A 16,733-nucleotide genomic window follows, 5' to 3' on the forward strand; every position below is an offset into this window, starting at 1 on the left:
AATTTTAAGTGTTTTTTGTAAGAAAGCACTTTAAGTGTTTTCTAACAAAACATTTCAAGTGTTTTTAAAATTCAAAACTATGTTCTCTAAAAACATTTTCAATCATTTAAAACTACTTCATAAACGAACCATATATCGTGTGTGTGTGTGTGTAATGCAGCTGCAGGGAGCCAGTTATAGATGTTATAATATCATATGGGTAACATTAGGAAGACTGAATATGTAAACTAAATAACATGAAAGTTAATAATTAAATTATTACTTAAATATTAATTAACGTATTTATTTCTTATTGGTGACATATTATTTAATTTATAAATTTAGTTCACAAATTTAATCGACTTAACATTACTCCTCTCAGTCTATTTGAGCAAAAAGAGAAGCTTGAAAAGTTGATCAGCGTGCTTTTCTATATTGGTCTGAAAAGTTAACGAGCAAGCATGCTTGATTTGTTACATTATAGGCGTGTCTTTTACTCAAAGCATGGTGTAGGGTTTCTCCATCCATAACTACTAGGATGGTGACAATTAATAGACCTTACTCTTCTCAATAGATTTATAATCACTACCAAATTTGTAGTATGTCCGAGAAACCCTTTCTAGGCCATTTGAACGTGGGATAACAAATATAAGGATTTAGATAAATATATTATAAGGCTAAATTGTTTGTTTAGACTATTACAATTCCTAAATCGCAAATTTGAGTGAGAAGAAAAGGCAGACAAGAAATGAAATTCAAAGAATGCTAGCAAATTAACATTTTCATTTGAATTTTCTCAGTCTCCATCATAATTTGTAATGTCACACAATGATCTGAACCGTCTATTTTTTTGATCGACTTAAAGATCAACTTTCCTAGAAATCAACCAAATATGAAATCGTTTAGTTATCTAATAAGTAATCCAATAAATATATAAAATAACCATGTTATTTAGTTAAAATTGAATTTTTTTACAACTTTGATCGAACATTTCAACGATTTTTTATATGATTGACTTTTGTAGAGTTAATCTTTAAGGGATGAATCACAAAAAAGATGACATTGATCATTGTGCAACGTTGCAAGATGAGAAGAAGAACAAAATAGATAGAACGAGAAGGTTTAACTAAGAATATCCTCTTATTTCAACTAACGCATTGCATGCATATAGTTATTTCAATTCATGTGACGTCTAAATGCTTAATTTTTTTTTTTTCTGAGTAGCAAATTTAGCATTGTTCTGAAATCCCGGTCCTTTCTTTCAACTCCTCCAATTGGCCATCACAATAATTAAGACTTAAATAACTAATGGGATTAATTACTCCATCAGTTTTAGCAGCTAGCTAGTAAGAGGAAATGTGTGACCATGCATGTGACTATAGCGGCCGCTTGGTCCCTACAACAATACAACTTGAATATCTTGTGTTCTATATATAAAGTTAGATGATGGGAAGGAATTGGTCTGGTTGGTGGAATCAGTTGATCGATAGAGTGCCCTCCTTTTGTCTTTAGCTTTGGGTGTTTCCTCTGTCCTTGGTCGACAACTACAATGACATGCAGACAGACAAGTCCTAATGGGGAGATAGGACCACATCTTTTTAATTAGGGTTTATAAATTTAGGCTCCAAGTTGGTATTTATGCTTCATTTCATTAAGGTTCAGACCCCAAAAAAATCATTAAGGTAGGTCTAGCGGTGGTTGTAAAATATAAAAGGAAAATTAATGAAAATGATTTAAAATTTTTGAGTTTTAACGATAATGACAAAATAAAAGGTAAAGTGAATAGTATCTGGATTGACTTTTTAGTATAAAAATGTGGTTTTTGGTTAAAGTGAACAGTAACGAGAGTTTTTCGTTAAAGTTTCCAAAGCAATATATTCCAATATTAGGGTTTTATTTGCAAATTATGTCGCCATTTTCATGCAGAGAATGATTCTCTCCCCATCAAATTTTCCTTCTTTTCAATTTCTTCATATTTGAACGGTCACAATTAAACCACGTTAATATCTTATATTGACTTCTTTATAAAATGAAAAAAGTGAGAGAAAATCCTACTCATTTCATGACGGAGTAGTTGTTGCATGCAGATGCAGATGGGTTTTGTTTGTTCCCTCTTCTATATTATTATAAGTTTCTCTCTCATATTTGTTAATTAAGAGTGGTGGAGAATCATTTTGTAGATTACATTATCTCTAGCTAATCAAACTTTTGTGATAACTGATCTTATATGATACTTGAAGGTGAGAATGCTTCACAAATTGGTATATAAGAAGACCCATTTCTTTGGTTGTCATATACTTAAGATATTGCATGTTTTCCCATTAAATCTTGCCTTCCATCCTCAAGCCTTTTATCTAATGTGTCCTCTTTTAAGTTTTCCATAGAAAACTAGATAAACCTTTGAAGTATGTCAAAGACTTCATTTAATGCAACTACATTACTAAATTTAAGTATAATTCATAGTCATGCACAGAGTAATTAAAATTTTAAATTAACCCATAACTCTAAACCTTGACTGCCCTGTACTGTTATAGAATTTATCGCATCTCCATGAAGAACCTCTAGAACAATTAACCGATTTATGGACCGGAACTTGGTCTCCAACAATCTAACTACACATAAAAACGAACAAAATTCCTTAACTACCTCACAGTATAGTCCTTCAAATCACTTATAGATTTTAAAGTTCGGAGAAAACAAAAGATCATGAAATTGAAGGTGAAATGGCATAAACGAGGAGTTATACTTCATCTTATAATTAAATTTCATTTTTTCCTAGTTGAAATTTAGAATGTAGACCATAAACTTTCCGTGCCAAGGACATTAAGTGGCACCATATGTTGAACAAATATTGGGGATGACACGCCTCACATATGACAGGTTGTGCAACCAATATTATACTTCTTTCGTTTATCTTCCCATTGACATTTCTGTCCCACTTAATATTCATTGAAAAATGGATCTATAGGTTGTCTTATCCGCTGAGCATCATTCATGGAAAGCTTTCTCCCTTAATTTCTTGTATTAAAAAGTAACAACAACTAAAAGAGGGTTAGCGTGACTTGTTAACTGCATTACAGTGACCTCTATGACTTGATCAGTCATTGCTATTTTATATAAGAAGACTCTCTCAAAAGTGAGACTCTCCAAACTTTCTGTCGTGTCATGTTTTGGACACAATGTTTTATAATGTTGGTATGAGAACTAACGTTAAACTGTAAAATGAAAGATATTTCATGAAGAGTTCCACTTTAAAAAAATCTCCTTACCATTTCTCATTACTTATATAACCAAGATTGATTAGTGAGAGGGAGAGCTTAACTACCCCATATATGTAGGAATTAGAACTTAATTAAAATCTCAAAGCTCTTGAGATTGATAGTGTTGTTCTGTTAGACTTCATGGTCCAAGAGAAATGGTGATCACTCACCACTTAATCTTAATTCAACGGTAGGTAATCATTTAACTTTTGTTGTTATACTTTTTCTTCTATTGTTAAATTAAAACCAAACGTAAGTGACCACCATTTTTTTGAACTATAAAGTCTAGGAAAACGGGACTTTGAGATTTAAGTACCTCATTTTTTTTTTTTGCTTAATCCCCTTGGAACTTGGTAATTAGTTTTTCAACCTTACTTTTTTTTTTCTTCTTAATTTGAGCTGGTGCAACTACTAAATTAATAATCTTCAGTCTAACATACTACTAATTGTCGTAAAAATAATGTGCAGAGGACCATTTTAAGTCACTTTCCCACCATAAAACCATCACAGCGAAGACAATCTAATCATCTTGTATCATGTACTGAACATCTATTTTTCTTTGTTTACAAAATTATTAAGTTTAGTAAAAATGACTTTCTGCCACCTTATATTTTTGGTATAATATTTTATAATGTTTGTAAGAAAATTACCGTTAAATATGAGATGATAGAAAGTCTATGAAGAGTCCCACTTTGATAGAGTATCCTTAGCATTTTTCTTCTACAAATTCTAGTTTTCTCACTTAACAGTTCATGACTGCTTATACCGTTATGATTGTATCAGAAAGTGATAATTAAGAGTCAAATAGCGATGTGTGATGATCTTTTCTAACATTAAAAAGAAAAGTCTCACTAAACTGAGAGCTATTATTTTAGATAGCCGGAACTATCTAGTAATTTGCTTTCTTGCATAAGAGTCTTTTGATCACACTCAAAGTTTTATTAATTTAATTTTGTTTGGTTAAATTAATCAGACATGGCCATTAGTTGGTGACATTCCACGTGGTGGGGGGCATGTATATTGTGATCATGTTTCCATGTTTGCTATGCTAAACATATCATTAATTTTTTTTTTAAGAGATCAGGCTAGTGAACTCGTCACAATAGTTCATCATTTTCGAAGTTAAGAAGACTTACAAAGGCATTAAGTCTTCTTCTGGCCACCGTTGTGTAGTTCACAATCGAACCCGTGATGTGCCGTGAAGTATACAAGCTGGAATTCGTCTTCAATTACTAATTCACTTCGTAATGATATTAGATAATGATGGTTTTGTGAGTATAACCACCATGGCAAACACGTTTAGTTCATACCAATGTATGAGGTAATTATTATTAAGTGCATAAATCAAAGTGACATGATATGAATTATTTAGTTGTACCGTCATCTAGGACTCGTGTCAAAACCATATGCATGTTGCTGCTGCAAACTTTAACTTAGTTGGGCACATTCCATATTCTCATTCATTCATTCCACTAGCTACATAGCCAACATTTTCAATTAGCTTCCTTCTTTTTCACATTTATTTATTTATAATATTACTTTTGAGGTTTTCCTTCTTATTGAATTAGCATTTCTCAACCTTGACAAGTCCCAGTTATTTTCATGTTAGTAGCTCTTATGAGTACAATATATATGGCACGAGTACGCTATTATCACGATATATTTTTGTTAATAATACAATATTATGTAAAGAGAAATTTACACATATTATTGTATTATTGACAAGATAAGTTGTAGTTGCATTGAAGTCCTCATCTCTTACAGGAGAAAACTTAACACGTTCCTTATCCTCTTGTCTACTCTTCAGGTGATATGTGAGATAATAATGAGTCGAGATTGATAAATTGGAAAATGATAACCACATTCTCTCCCTACACATCTTTATTTAATTTTACTTGGAAAATGATAACCACATTCTCTCCCTACACATCTTTATTTAATTTTATTTGTTGTTTCTATTTGATTTATTTAATCCATATCTAAAAACAAAACAAAAAAAATGTGTAAGAAAATAACAATGATGCGTGGTTATTGTTTTCTTGATAAATATTTTGTCTTCTAGGGTTGGGACTTTTTCCATCTTGCATAAAATTGGGGCACAAAAGTTGAATTGGGGTTGGATTATCCTCCCACAACTCAAACCAACCACTTCATGTGCATATGACTACAAAAGACAAAACCCAACCCAGTCATTTGCCCTCTCTTTGCCTGTCCTCTCCCTCAGGAACAAAATCATAAGCCCACCCCAACAGAAATTCTTGCTAATCCTCTTAGCCCAACCCATATAAGCAACCCGCGATTGACTTAAATATCCAACATGACATCTCAAGTCAAGGCATGAGCAGGCTTAGATACCGCTAGCGCAGTACTCCAGGTGTAAGGAAGTCGTTTTCCATGAGCTAGTGCCCAAATTAAATCATCTTCTACTTCAATGGAAGATGTTGGAAGCAGAAGCTGCTCTTGCAACCTTTTCCATGGTCTAATTGGAACCAGAGGTTCCAACAGATGATCTTCTTTATGCATTCACTACATACATGTTCTAAGTATGTAGTGATCGAGTGAGATCGTAAAATCAATGTCTCTCCTCACTCCTCAGACTTCACACGTGTCATTACAGGACTGAATCAAAACAGTGCTCGATCTACATATCAGTAGAATTTCCATTAAGATCATGAAACATTGAAGTATAAGGTGTACAAATTACAATCTTAAGAAATATGAATATATGAAACCAAGCTACATGAACGTGCAGGAAATTACAGAAAAGGCCTAAGGGCAGAAACAGGAATATTATCTTCCTTGCATGTAATCCAGCATTACGTCGATCAGTGTTCATTTTTGAGAAGTGAACATGGCGTAGGAGGATTGCAGGCTGAAACCAAGAGTGTAAGAACACTAGCTACACTGAATCATAAACCAACATAGATTCATGCCCAGAATTAACGTGCCGATTGAATATATGCAAATAAACAAAGAAGCACTTTACCGAAAACTTGAGTCAGCAATTACAATGTTCGGCCAGTTTTGATCAGCCTGTAACTTCACAAACTTAGCCAAAATCTTTATCTCTTCATCCTGCAAACGGGCTTCAAACGTGCACTGGCCCCTCGGTGCGCATTTCTCAACAAAACCCTAAAAATTCCCACAACATACACTGTCTTCAATTGGATGCAAACAGGATGGTTTGAAGGAAAAGTTTTCAAATTAGAATTGGAAAAACTTACCGGCATTCTTCCCTTGTCAAAGTAAGTAACACGGTATATCTCCTCTTCTGTGTCAATTCCGTTTCTACAGAAAAAAATGTTCTAGTTCTTTTTATCATTTAGTTAATTTAATGGCAACTAAAATCATGGCATACTATTACACTCATTCAATATCAAGTAGTTCAAAAAGCTGAAACCGGTCCAAATTATGAAAACATGGCCTTGTTTCTTCTTCCTTAATCGTGATGGAAGGACTAAATTACATAGCACATACATGGCTGAAAGCAACATCGTACTAAAAAATTCTCCAATATCGATCATTCAATTCCATTACCGAAGGGTTTTCAATTGTTATCTGTTTGCCTTGTTAAGATGCATGTTTCTAACTAAACAATTGATGGAAGTTGCGCCCCATTACCTTTGTAGATCTTTAGTAAAGAGTGTTGCGCCCTAGAAAGAAGAGGAAACAACGGGATAAGAACAAACAAATATTTTGAGCAATAAACATGTGAGATCTGTTACTGGTTGTATTATGTTACCACCTGCAGCGTGGCATCCAATGCAAGTTTTGCGAAATAATGCAGCGCCTTTTTGAACATCTACGGCTCGTGCATGTGAGACTGCACAACAGCAACAACAACAACCAAATTTGATAACATATTTGTGTCAATCTATATCCTTTTACCTGCAACGGGGTATTGTGTTCGAATCCCCCCTCGACCACATAGAGACTATCTAGATTCGAAACTAAACCGACTACAACTGCTATCAGTAAGCACAGAACTACATGGTTTTAACTGATTAACCTATTACCTGTAGAGCAGCAGAGCCAAAACATCATAAACAAAGTTTGCAAACATGCCCAACGCCAAAGCATCACTGCATAAAAAACAATGGCAGTGTTGGAAATTCGAGGGAAATGCAGGAGGAATGATTAAACTATCCACCGGAGGATAAACCCTGAGGAATTTGTGACAAGTGTGTGGTTGGTTACTTAACACTAGTAATTACCAGGAGTGATGGAGAGTGGAGATAAGGTCAGAACTACAGCCATTAGAGGGGGAGCCAAGCTCTTGAGAAACTATCATTCTTCTTGCTTTTGGGAAATTGGGTTGTGTCCTCCTTGCTTCACTGCACCCTTTGAGAACACACACTCAACTTTCTCAAACTTCAGAAACTTTCATCTGCCAATTAAAAGAGAGGGAGAGAGATATTACCTTAGGTAAGCAACAAGTACCATTACTGCTAGTAGATATCAGAGATGTAAGCTGCATCTCTCTCTCTCTCTCTCTCTCTCTCTGTGGACGACACAGTGAAAATGTGCTTGAAACTTGCAGGCCCAAATGCAAAATAACACATATGCTCACTATTTTTTGGAGTAGGATTTTCTCCCCTATTTTTTCCCTTCCCTTATTCCCCTCTTATTTGAACGGTCACGGTTAAACCACATCAACATTTTATATTAATTTATATAAAAAAAGAAAGACAAAATAGAGAATGTAAGAGAATGGGAGGGAATGAGATGGAAAAGGAGGGAAGAGAATCCTAGTCTTTATTTTTTGGTTTTTGGTTTTCTCCTTTCCTATTAACAACTCTTTTTTTTTTTTTTTTTTTTTTTAATTTGATGAAATTTCCATCTTTTTATTTGTTGTTGGACTTCATAGAGGAAAAAGGGTTTACACCACCAAAATGATAAATTTCTTCAAAATAAAAACTAATGTGTCAATATTATTTGTAAATTTTAACAAGAAAATACCAAAATCATGAATGTGGTGTTACTCGCAAATACGTGAATTATATATGTATTAAACTTCAAAAGTACATAATATGTGAATAATAGTAATTTTGATTTAAAAAACTGCATACTTTGTTGTATCATTTTTCATGGGCGAATTTTTTTTTTTTTTTTGTATCATTGAAAATTGAAAAGTTATGAACTTAACATTCTCCTACTCATCACTTCTCATTCTCAAGACTACATTTACTGCCATGACTTCATAACATATACGTTTTAGATAACTTCTTTTCGCCAAGGTTGATTGGTAATTTTAATCTAAAATTATAAATTTAAGCACATCCCTTATTGTACGTAATATCGTTTGTTCAAAAAAGAAAAAAAGTTGTCAAGACCCAAATTAATGATATTCATACTATATTTTTATACCACATTTTCATACCATCTTAGATGATATTTGATGTGGACAGCCACTTTATTTGAATTAATCAACTTTTTAAATTTAGTTTATTATTTAATAAACTAATAATTAAGAAAAATTAGTTAATTAAATGATGATTGTGGTATACGAAGAATTTTCCTCTTTATTTTCTTGGGTTTTGTAAATTTTTCAAATGATAGTGACTGACGTGATATAAAAATATAACCTTAGACGCCGTGTGACCGTATATAGAACCCGTCCAATAATTCCGCCGATTTGTCGTTTTGCGAGTTGCATCTCTCTATATCTCGTCATCGTCTCCCATACTTAACGTGGAATTGCATACCTTCCTTCACGGCTCAGGAGCCCTAATTTCCCCAACCTCCATCAAATTCCTTCAAATTTCAGGCTCCATTTGCAACATTCGACATCTGTTCAAGTCGAAATTCGTAATTGAGGGTTTTGATTGGGGGCGAAATGGCGATGCTGTTGGAGGATATTTTGAAGTCGGTGGAGCTCTGGTTGAAGCTGATCAAGAAGCCCCAGCCCTACGTGGACCCTCATCTCGACCCGGTTCTGCTGGTTCCGGGTATCGCCGGTTCGGTCTTGAACGCCGTCGATGAAGAGAGTGGTGCGGAGGAGCGCGTCTGGGTTCGGATCCTTGGTGCGGACTACACGTTTCGGACCAAGCTTTGGTCTCGTTTCGATCCTTCAACAGGTAATTTCGTTGATAAGTTTGAAATTCCTGGGAAGAAAATTTGGCTGCTTTGTGTTTGGTTGCTGAGAAAATTGTAGAATTTAGATAGAGAAAATTCTGCTGGTTCTAATTGCACGATGAAGTTTCTTGTGTATACGAGTTGCCATAGTTCAATTTTGTTTCTGAAGCTGAAATTGTGTAACATACAACTTTTTCATATGAAGGGAATGCTTCATGATACAAATGTGATAACAAAGTATCGTCTTTTTTCGATTTACATATACATAATTTGAAAGCCAGCTCCGACAATTTGCTGGTTAACTTTTAAGAGTTTGTTACTTCAATTCATGTGTGTGGCACATGTGCCCTACCTGCAATGGTGTATGGCAGGGCACGAAAACATATCAGCTCTAGCTTGAATTGTTTGGAAAGCTTTCTAATGCATTGGTCAATATCCTTCACTCCCTCACATGCATATAGGAAAAACGGTTTCCCGATTCGAACTATATGAATGCATTTGGTATAAATATGTCGGTGCTTCTATGGAGCAATAGAAATAATGATCTATTTGTTAAACAGGTAAAACTGAGTCTATAGATCCAAAAGCAAGGATAGTGGTCCCTGAAGGTAGATATGGACTTCAGGCAATTGACGCCTTGGACCCTGACATGGTATGTTACTATGTTGTGTGTTCTAAACTTACATTGCACATGTATAACATAATTACTTTGGAAGATAAATTTGATTTTTTATGGTTCTTTTCATGCATGCCAAACTGAAATTGTATATTGGCACCTATTGCTTCTTTCCTTGCTAATTCCCACACCAATTGAAACTTCTTTTCTTCCCAACTACAATCTAGAACTCTCAAATAACCCTTTTATTTGCTTTCTATAAATTGTGCAAGCGGTTGTTTTTGGCTATTTATTTGTTATAAACTTATAACTTACAAGTGGATGATTCATTACATGCCAAACTGATATAGCAATGTTATTTTGGTGAAAACTTATAATAATAATTTAACTTGTTATAGGAAATCTTATCTCATGATTTCTTGAGTGGTTTTCTGGAAGTAATGAGGTTGAACCAATGATAAAATTCTATTGACGGTTTGTCCCATGCAGGTCTTTGGACAGGAATGTGTATATTATTTCCATGACATGATTGTTGAATTGACCAAGTGGGGTTTCCAAGAGGGGAAAACACTTTTTGGGTTTGGATATGATTTCCGCCAAAGCAACAGGTATCTGCTTTATTTCAATGCCACTTAAAAGTTCAAAAGATTTATTTGAAGTTTATAATTGGTTTTCGCCCTTTCTCCAACTCAACATAGAATTGTGAAGGATTTGCTTTGTTTAGGTATTCACCATGGTCAAGGTTTTCAATAGGGTTATGCTTTGTTTTCGTTTAGGCTGCAGGAGACATTGGATCGCTTAGCTGCAAAATTAGAGGCAGTGTATGAGGCTTCTGGAGGGAAAAAGATAACCATCATAACTCATTCTATGGGGGGCCTTCTTGTGAAATGTTTCATGTGCTTGCATAGTGATGTAAGGCGTTCACTCTTACCTCTTGAGTAATAATATTCTTGTTCTTTTTCTTCTTTTGCTAAGGCCACCCCCCACCCACCCACCCACCCACCCACCACCCCACTCCCCCCCCCCCCCCCCTCCTCTCCTCCTCCTCCTTTTCCTTCATTGAATCAAATGCAGCTTGATAATATGGTCTAATTTGTGTCTTACAAATTATATCCTATAATTTGATGCCATGTGTTTCACAGGTTTTTGAGAAATATGTGAACAAGTGGATTGCAGTTGCTGCACCATTCCAGGGTAAGTGTTCATGTACAATTATTATTTGTATAACAAAATGTAAACTGAAGTTTAGTTTGAAGTCAACCTCTAATAGCTTGTATAATCTCACTTTGAAGTGTATAACAAAATGTAAACTGAAGTTTAGTTTGAAGTCAACCTCTAATAGCTTGTATAATCTCAGTTTTTGTGCTGCTCCTAGATTCATTTCTAAAGCTTTAACTATTCAGGTGAAAGATCAAACAAAAGCTAATTTGTGGCTTTTCATTGTTGTGCAGGTGCACCTGGATATATTACATCTACCTTTTTAAATGGAATGTCATTTGTTGATGGGTGGGAACAGAATTTTTTTATATCAAAATGGAGCATGCACCAACTGGTATGAGTCCATTAATACGGGCAGTTAACATTCTAGACCTTAAGCAGTTACACCCCATTTGTGGAATTTGAAACAAAATCGTCATCTTTTTATGGGGTGAAGAAACTTATTGGTTAGAAGAGAATATTTTTAAACTAAAACAAAAGAGAACATAAGATGGTAGACGTATTTGATAGTATAGCATTTGACAAAAAATTTCTTCGTGAATTAGTTGGATTGTTAAAGGAAGATCCTTATTGGTGCATAGACACACGCATGTATTATATTCTAAATCTGTGCATTTCACAAACAGTTATTTCTTCTTTGCATCCATTTTTTTTTTCTTACTGAGGATTGTTGCAATGTTCCAGCTTATTGAGTGCCCATCAATATATGAGTTGATGGCTTGTCTTGATTTTCAATGGGAACATCCTCCGCTTCTGGAAATGTGGAGAGGTAGGCCTGATGGTGATGGGAAATCTCAAATTATGCTAGAGTCTTACCCCCTGGTAGAGAGCGTACAGATTTTTAAGGAAGCTCTTGCAAATAATACGGTATGCGCAACCATATATTATTTGGTGTTCCTTTGAAATGTAATTTAAAGTTAAAGAGTTTACTTGCATGATCCCTTCTCTCCTATGAGATGAGGTTGCTTGGTCTCTTCTCTCCTCTAGATATTTTTTTGTTCTTCTCTTTAAAGTTATAATAATATGTTTATAAATTGGTTTTCCTTTTATTATACACTTGTATCGCTTATTTAAACTTACACTGCATGTTTTCATAATTTCAGGTCAATTATAACGGTCAAGATATTCCCCTACCATTTAATATGGAAATCTTGAAATGGGCTAATGAAACACGCAAGATTATATCTCAGGCGAAACTTCCTCCTCAAGTTAAATTCTACAATATATATGGGATGAATCTCGACACACCTCATAGTGTTTGGTAGTACCTCCATGAAATGTTTTAAAATCTTTCTGCTGCTTGCCTGCTATTTTAGATAATTCTAGTATAAAAGTTTCAAGTCATAATAAAACGCTTCCAGATATGAATTTCTTTTGTCATCGCTTAATTTAATATCTAAGTCACTACTCTGCAGCTATGGAAATGAACAAACACCTGTCACAGATCTACAACAGCTACGATATGTCCAGGTTACTATCTTTTCATGGTGATGTTATGATGTGTTTGTATGATTTTTCAAGGAGATTACAATTATAAAACCTAACCCAATTTTGGATTTGATCAGCCTAATTATGTATGCGTTGATGGTGATGGGACAGTCCCAGTGGAATCAGCTAAGGTTCGTCAACTCATCTGTCCATACTTTTAACTGGATTTTCACTCATTCAAATCTGTTTTGGTCATATGAATTGCCAATATTAATAAGCTTCCATCTTTTGTGAATTCCAGGCAGATGGGCTTAATGCTGTCGCAAGGGTTGGAGTCCCTGGTGAGCACCGAGGAATTCTCTGTGAGCACCATGTATTCCGGATACTGAAGCACTGGTTGAAGGCAGACCATGACCCGTACTACAACCCTGTAAATGATTATGTGATTCTACCCACTGCGTTTGAAATGGAGAAGCACAAAGAGAAAGGTCTAGAAGTAACTTCTCTAAAAGAGGAGTGGGAAATCATCTCAGAATGTCAAGACGCTGATCACAAGAATTCTCCTTCAGCCGCTGCTGATGAAAAGCCTGTGGTGAGTTCCATATCCGTTTCTGAAGTGGGAGCTGAGGCCTGCGCAACTCTTACTGTTCACCCTCATAGCGAGGGAAAGCAGCATGTGGAGCTGAATGCTATAAGTGTGTCAGTCGATGCCTGAATATAAGTAACGGATCCTCGGTTGTATTTCATGAAACAATGCTCTTCTGTATATATCCATTCATGTGCTCGGATTCGCTTGTGTGATTGTAACGTGTAAATAGGAGCTGCTCGTGAAAACAGAGCTGCATTCTTTCGTGAATGTTGGATATGCAGGTGCCTTTTTATATATAACAAGATCTTCAACTCATTGGCAGATTATACAATGAGTTGTTCGAACTGATATCAAATGACACTTTTGTGCCTTATTTCTTCTCCCTCCGTTTATTGTTCACGTGCGATAGGGTCTTGTATGCGGGTTTAAGTAGTTACTATTTAACGATCAATGTTTTAAAAGGCTCGCCTCAGGGCGCGCGTAGGCGCCCTGTGAGGTTGGGTTTGAGGGTAGACGCCTTTGTTTTGAGGGAGTGGGCGGAAAGTGTCGCCGAAGCTGTCTAGGCACACCTTAGGAGATTTTTTTTTTTTTTTTTTTTTTTTTAATACTTCCAAACCCAAATTTTGGGTAGGGTTGTAACTACCTCATACCTCTTCCTTGCACTATCATCTCTCTACCTTGTTTTCTGATTTTTATTTTTATATAAAGGATGTGTGTGCCGTCTACGTGCATTGTTATATGTGTGCTCATTGTGCTTTTCATCATCTATTTATATATATATATATATATATATATAATATGTATATATATGTGTGTATATGTATTTATAATATATGTGTGCTCAAGGTGATTATTGATTAATAATCTTTTTTTTTAATATAATATATGTGTATGCTCAGTGTATATATTAAAAAATTTAGGTCTCGTGAGGCTTCGCCTCACACCTAACGCCTAGGCTAGGCTATCCCTTGGACGCCTCGCCCACGCCTCACTCTTTTAATACATTGATAACGATGAAATGATTTGTCCTAAAATTTCGATGTTATCTTATTTAGACGAGAATGGTGAAGCACTTGGATCATCTTCTTTCAAGGTCATACAATTCGACGACCAATAAATAAATTGCGCATTCTAATTGAACTATTGTGAATCGAATGGAAAACTTGCTTAATGGATTTCTCTATGCATAGAATGAATCAAGAACTTCAAACTGAATAAAGTTAAGTGTGCTAGAAATCTATAAAAATTGCGGTTGAAATCGTTGAATTATATTACGAAGTACACAAAATGTGTGTCAAAAATCGTGTACCATTATATATTACAAAACTTTACACGTAGGAGAATGAATCTTCACTGTATGGAAACCAGCTCGCATAGGCAGAATTAAGGAAAGATTATTGAGATTTGAGAGACCGGCCGGTCGGTGCACGCACGAACCAGATACAAATCAAATTTATAGTTACAAACAACAGATGATCTTCCAAAAGATTAAAAGACTGAGCAGGGCAAGCAGCATAAATCACAGAGGCAGCAGCAAAACATGGCAGAACAACTGCAATATATAGACATAAGAAATAGTTAGTTGATTTTGATTACATATTTTACAGAAATTAATTAATTAAGTAGGAGGATATATTAAGAGAGAATGTTTAATTACCATCCGGCCCAAAATCCACCACCTCTGTGATGGCGATGAGAGTTTGGTGGCTGCTGCTTCTGATAGGGAGCTGGCTGCTGCTGCTGATAGGGAGGTGGCTGTTGCTGCTGCTGATAGGGAGGTGGCTGTTGCTGCTGCTGATAGGGAGCTGGCTGTTGGGGGTATCCAGCTCCAGGACCCTCACTTTTCATAGGGTAAGCAACTGGTGGTGCAACAACATATGGACCGCCTTGAGTACTAGTATTGTATCCTTGATGAACTTGTGGTGGTGGTGGATACGACGGAGGCGGATACCCTTGGTATGCGCCGGCAGGCGGCGGAGGGTATGAGGTGGGGGGTGGTGGATATACCGCTGCAATTCGGTACGTCAAATCAAATTATTATTTTGTTGAAGATAATCACAAGTGCTAATTAATATTACTACAACCACTTAAAAACAATTTCGTAATTATGTATGGAAGATTTTTACCTGGAGCCTGATGATGATGGTTGTAGTGATTCATGCTTCAGATTTTTACAGAAAAAATGAATTTAATTAGGAGAATGCGGATTTAGGGTTTTGAGAGAGAGTATTTGTATCTCTGCTCAATGAAAAATCTTTTCAGGATTAATTAGCTTACAGCATATGGTTTTATGTATATATAATTGTATAGTCCTTCAATATAATTTTTCAGACTTGGCGGCCCCAAACGCGTGAATATATGAAGTTTCGTTGCATTTGTAGCAGAAATCTGAAATTCTGAAATAATCAATCGCCTCCATTTCTCCCTCTCTCTCTCTTACATAAAACTCATGCAGACCTATCAGTGTTTGACACGTGGCATACTGACCTGCTCCTCCTTCCTGTCTGCTTGTTTGTTTGTTGGGCAGTTGATGATGCTTTCAAAGTCAAAGGAGAAGCTTCTCTGCTTTATTTCCAAGTTCAAACTGTGAAGTCTTGAAGACGATGGAGAGAATATTTCCAAGTTCAGACTGTCAAGTCTTGAAGATGATGGAGAGAATAAACACAATAGGGGCTCGTTTGTAGCACCGCATTATGCGGGAGTAGAATAGCTAGGATCAGTAGGCCCATGCTTGGCATATGCCAAGGATTAACTTAGAGTTTTAACAAAACACTTCCAGTATCGTTCACTTTTAATGAAAAATCACATTTATACATTTCCCTGGTACTATTTATTATACCTTTAAAAAGAGTTTTTCATTAAAGGAGAAGTTTTTTTTTACTTTTCGTTAGTTTTCCTTTAACTTAAATAGTATTAAATTGAAGTCAGTTCGACAACTGCTCTCACTAAGGCTTCATTATTAATCCCGACCGAAAACTTGGTGTTAGACGGGACTAGAAAGAAAAGGAGGCTTCCGATCGCACCCCACCCCATCCGCGCTTCACTTAAAAAACTTGCTCTTCTAGATGGACAACAAGAACAGTCTGTTTAAATCCTTACATATACCTTACTCCTAAAACTTTCGATCGAGGCTACGAAGTAGAAGTGAAGAAGTCCATCAGATTACAATTAGGCGGATAAAGACCCCGGTTATGAAAGAACGGTAGTTTGCCGAGAAATGGCTTGCTCGCTCAAAAGCCCCGGGTCGATCGTGGGTAAGGTACGGCTGGATTGAAGAGGCCTTTCTAGCCATGGAAATACCTGTTGGAGTATAAGCCCCAACCCTTCCGTTTGGTATAAATTTACTTCTTAGATAAGCATTGGTAAAAAGGAGTTTTCCGTATACACATCCAACCATCTATTACTTCGATGTTTGTCATAATACTAGAGCACAAAATAGAACTTCCCTGATATGTAACATCAATTAAATCTCCCAACTTAACACCATATCTAAATACAAAATTGGATGTAGTTACATGCCAAATTAACTAAGTCATTAGCAAACATGTTAGCTTCTTTGGAAATGTGT

At 35.6% G+C, this 16,733-nt stretch overlaps 3 protein-coding genes across 3 annotated transcripts; 1 reads left to right on the top strand and 2 right to left on the bottom strand.

Moving 5' to 3' along the window:
• Positions 1–5,963: 5,963 nt before the first annotated feature.
• Positions 5,964–8,665, bottom strand: LOC103945146 (cytochrome c6, chloroplastic-like). Its single transcript, XM_009355673.3, is given in 6 exon segments — positions 5,964–6,371; positions 6,464–6,527; positions 6,861–6,892; positions 6,965–7,062; positions 7,454–7,580; positions 7,660–8,665. Coding segments are annotated over 6 exon segments (528 nt in total). The 5' UTR covers positions 7,717–8,665; the 3' UTR covers positions 5,964–6,221.
• A 235-nt stretch (positions 8,666–8,900) lies between these two features.
• LOC103945147 (lecithin-cholesterol acyltransferase-like 4) lies at positions 8,901–13,513 on the top strand. Its single transcript, XM_009355674.3, has 11 exons — positions 8,901–9,316; positions 9,875–9,966; positions 10,420–10,538; positions 10,707–10,842; positions 11,073–11,124; positions 11,382–11,482; positions 11,833–12,015; positions 12,252–12,409; positions 12,564–12,618; positions 12,714–12,767; positions 12,878–13,513. The coding sequence occupies exons 1-11, from the start codon at positions 9,076–9,078 to the stop codon at positions 13,289–13,291; spliced, it is 1,605 nt and encodes a 534-aa protein (XP_009353949.1). The 5' UTR covers positions 8,901–9,075; the 3' UTR covers positions 13,292–13,513.
• An 890-nt stretch (positions 13,514–14,403) lies between these two features.
• LOC103965088 (protein CYSTEINE-RICH TRANSMEMBRANE MODULE 10) lies at positions 14,404–15,458 on the bottom strand. Its single transcript, XM_009378107.3, has 3 exons — positions 15,292–15,458; positions 14,823–15,174; positions 14,404–14,717 (listed from the first exon to the last, which is right to left on the bottom strand). Exons 1-3 carry the CDS (start codon positions 15,323–15,325, stop codon positions 14,654–14,656), a joined length of 450 nt encoding a protein of 149 aa, XP_009376382.2. The 5' UTR covers positions 15,326–15,458; the 3' UTR covers positions 14,404–14,653.
• Between the last annotated feature and the right edge of the window lie 1,275 nt (positions 15,459–16,733).

The sequence above is a fragment of a genome, unplaced genomic scaffold, assembly GCF_019419815.1.
Source record: "Pyrus x bretschneideri cultivar Hongxiangsu unplaced genomic scaffold, Pyrus_bretschneideri_v1 Contig7, whole genome shotgun sequence".
NCBI lineage: Eukaryota > Viridiplantae > Streptophyta > Magnoliopsida > Rosales > Rosaceae > Pyrus > Pyrus x bretschneideri.

Bases quoted from the DNA above. Each gene is read 5' to 3' on its own strand.
- LOC103945147 (XM_009355674.3), top strand. From the start codon at position 9,076: ATGGCGATGCTGTTGGAGGATATTTTGAAGTCGGTGGAGCTCTGGTTG. The intron at 9,317-9,874 runs GTAATTTCGTTG...TTTGTTAAACAG, and splicing joins TCGTTTCGATCCTTCAACAG to GTAAAACTGAGTCTATAGAT. The intron at 10,843-11,072 runs GTAAGGCGTTCA...TGTGTTTCACAG, and splicing joins TCATGTGCTTGCATAGTGAT to GTTTTTGAGAAATATGTGAA.
- LOC103965088 (XM_009378107.3), bottom strand. From the start codon at position 15,325: ATGAATCACTACAACCATCATCATCAGGCTCCAG. The intron at 15,175-15,291 runs GTAAAAATCTTC...ACCGAATTGCAG, and splicing joins CCATCATCATCAGGCTCCAG to CGGTATATCCACCACCCCCC. The intron at 14,718-14,822 runs GTAATTAAACAT...TATATATTGCAG, and splicing joins GGTGGATTTTGGGCCGGATG to TTGTTCTGCCATGTTTTGCT.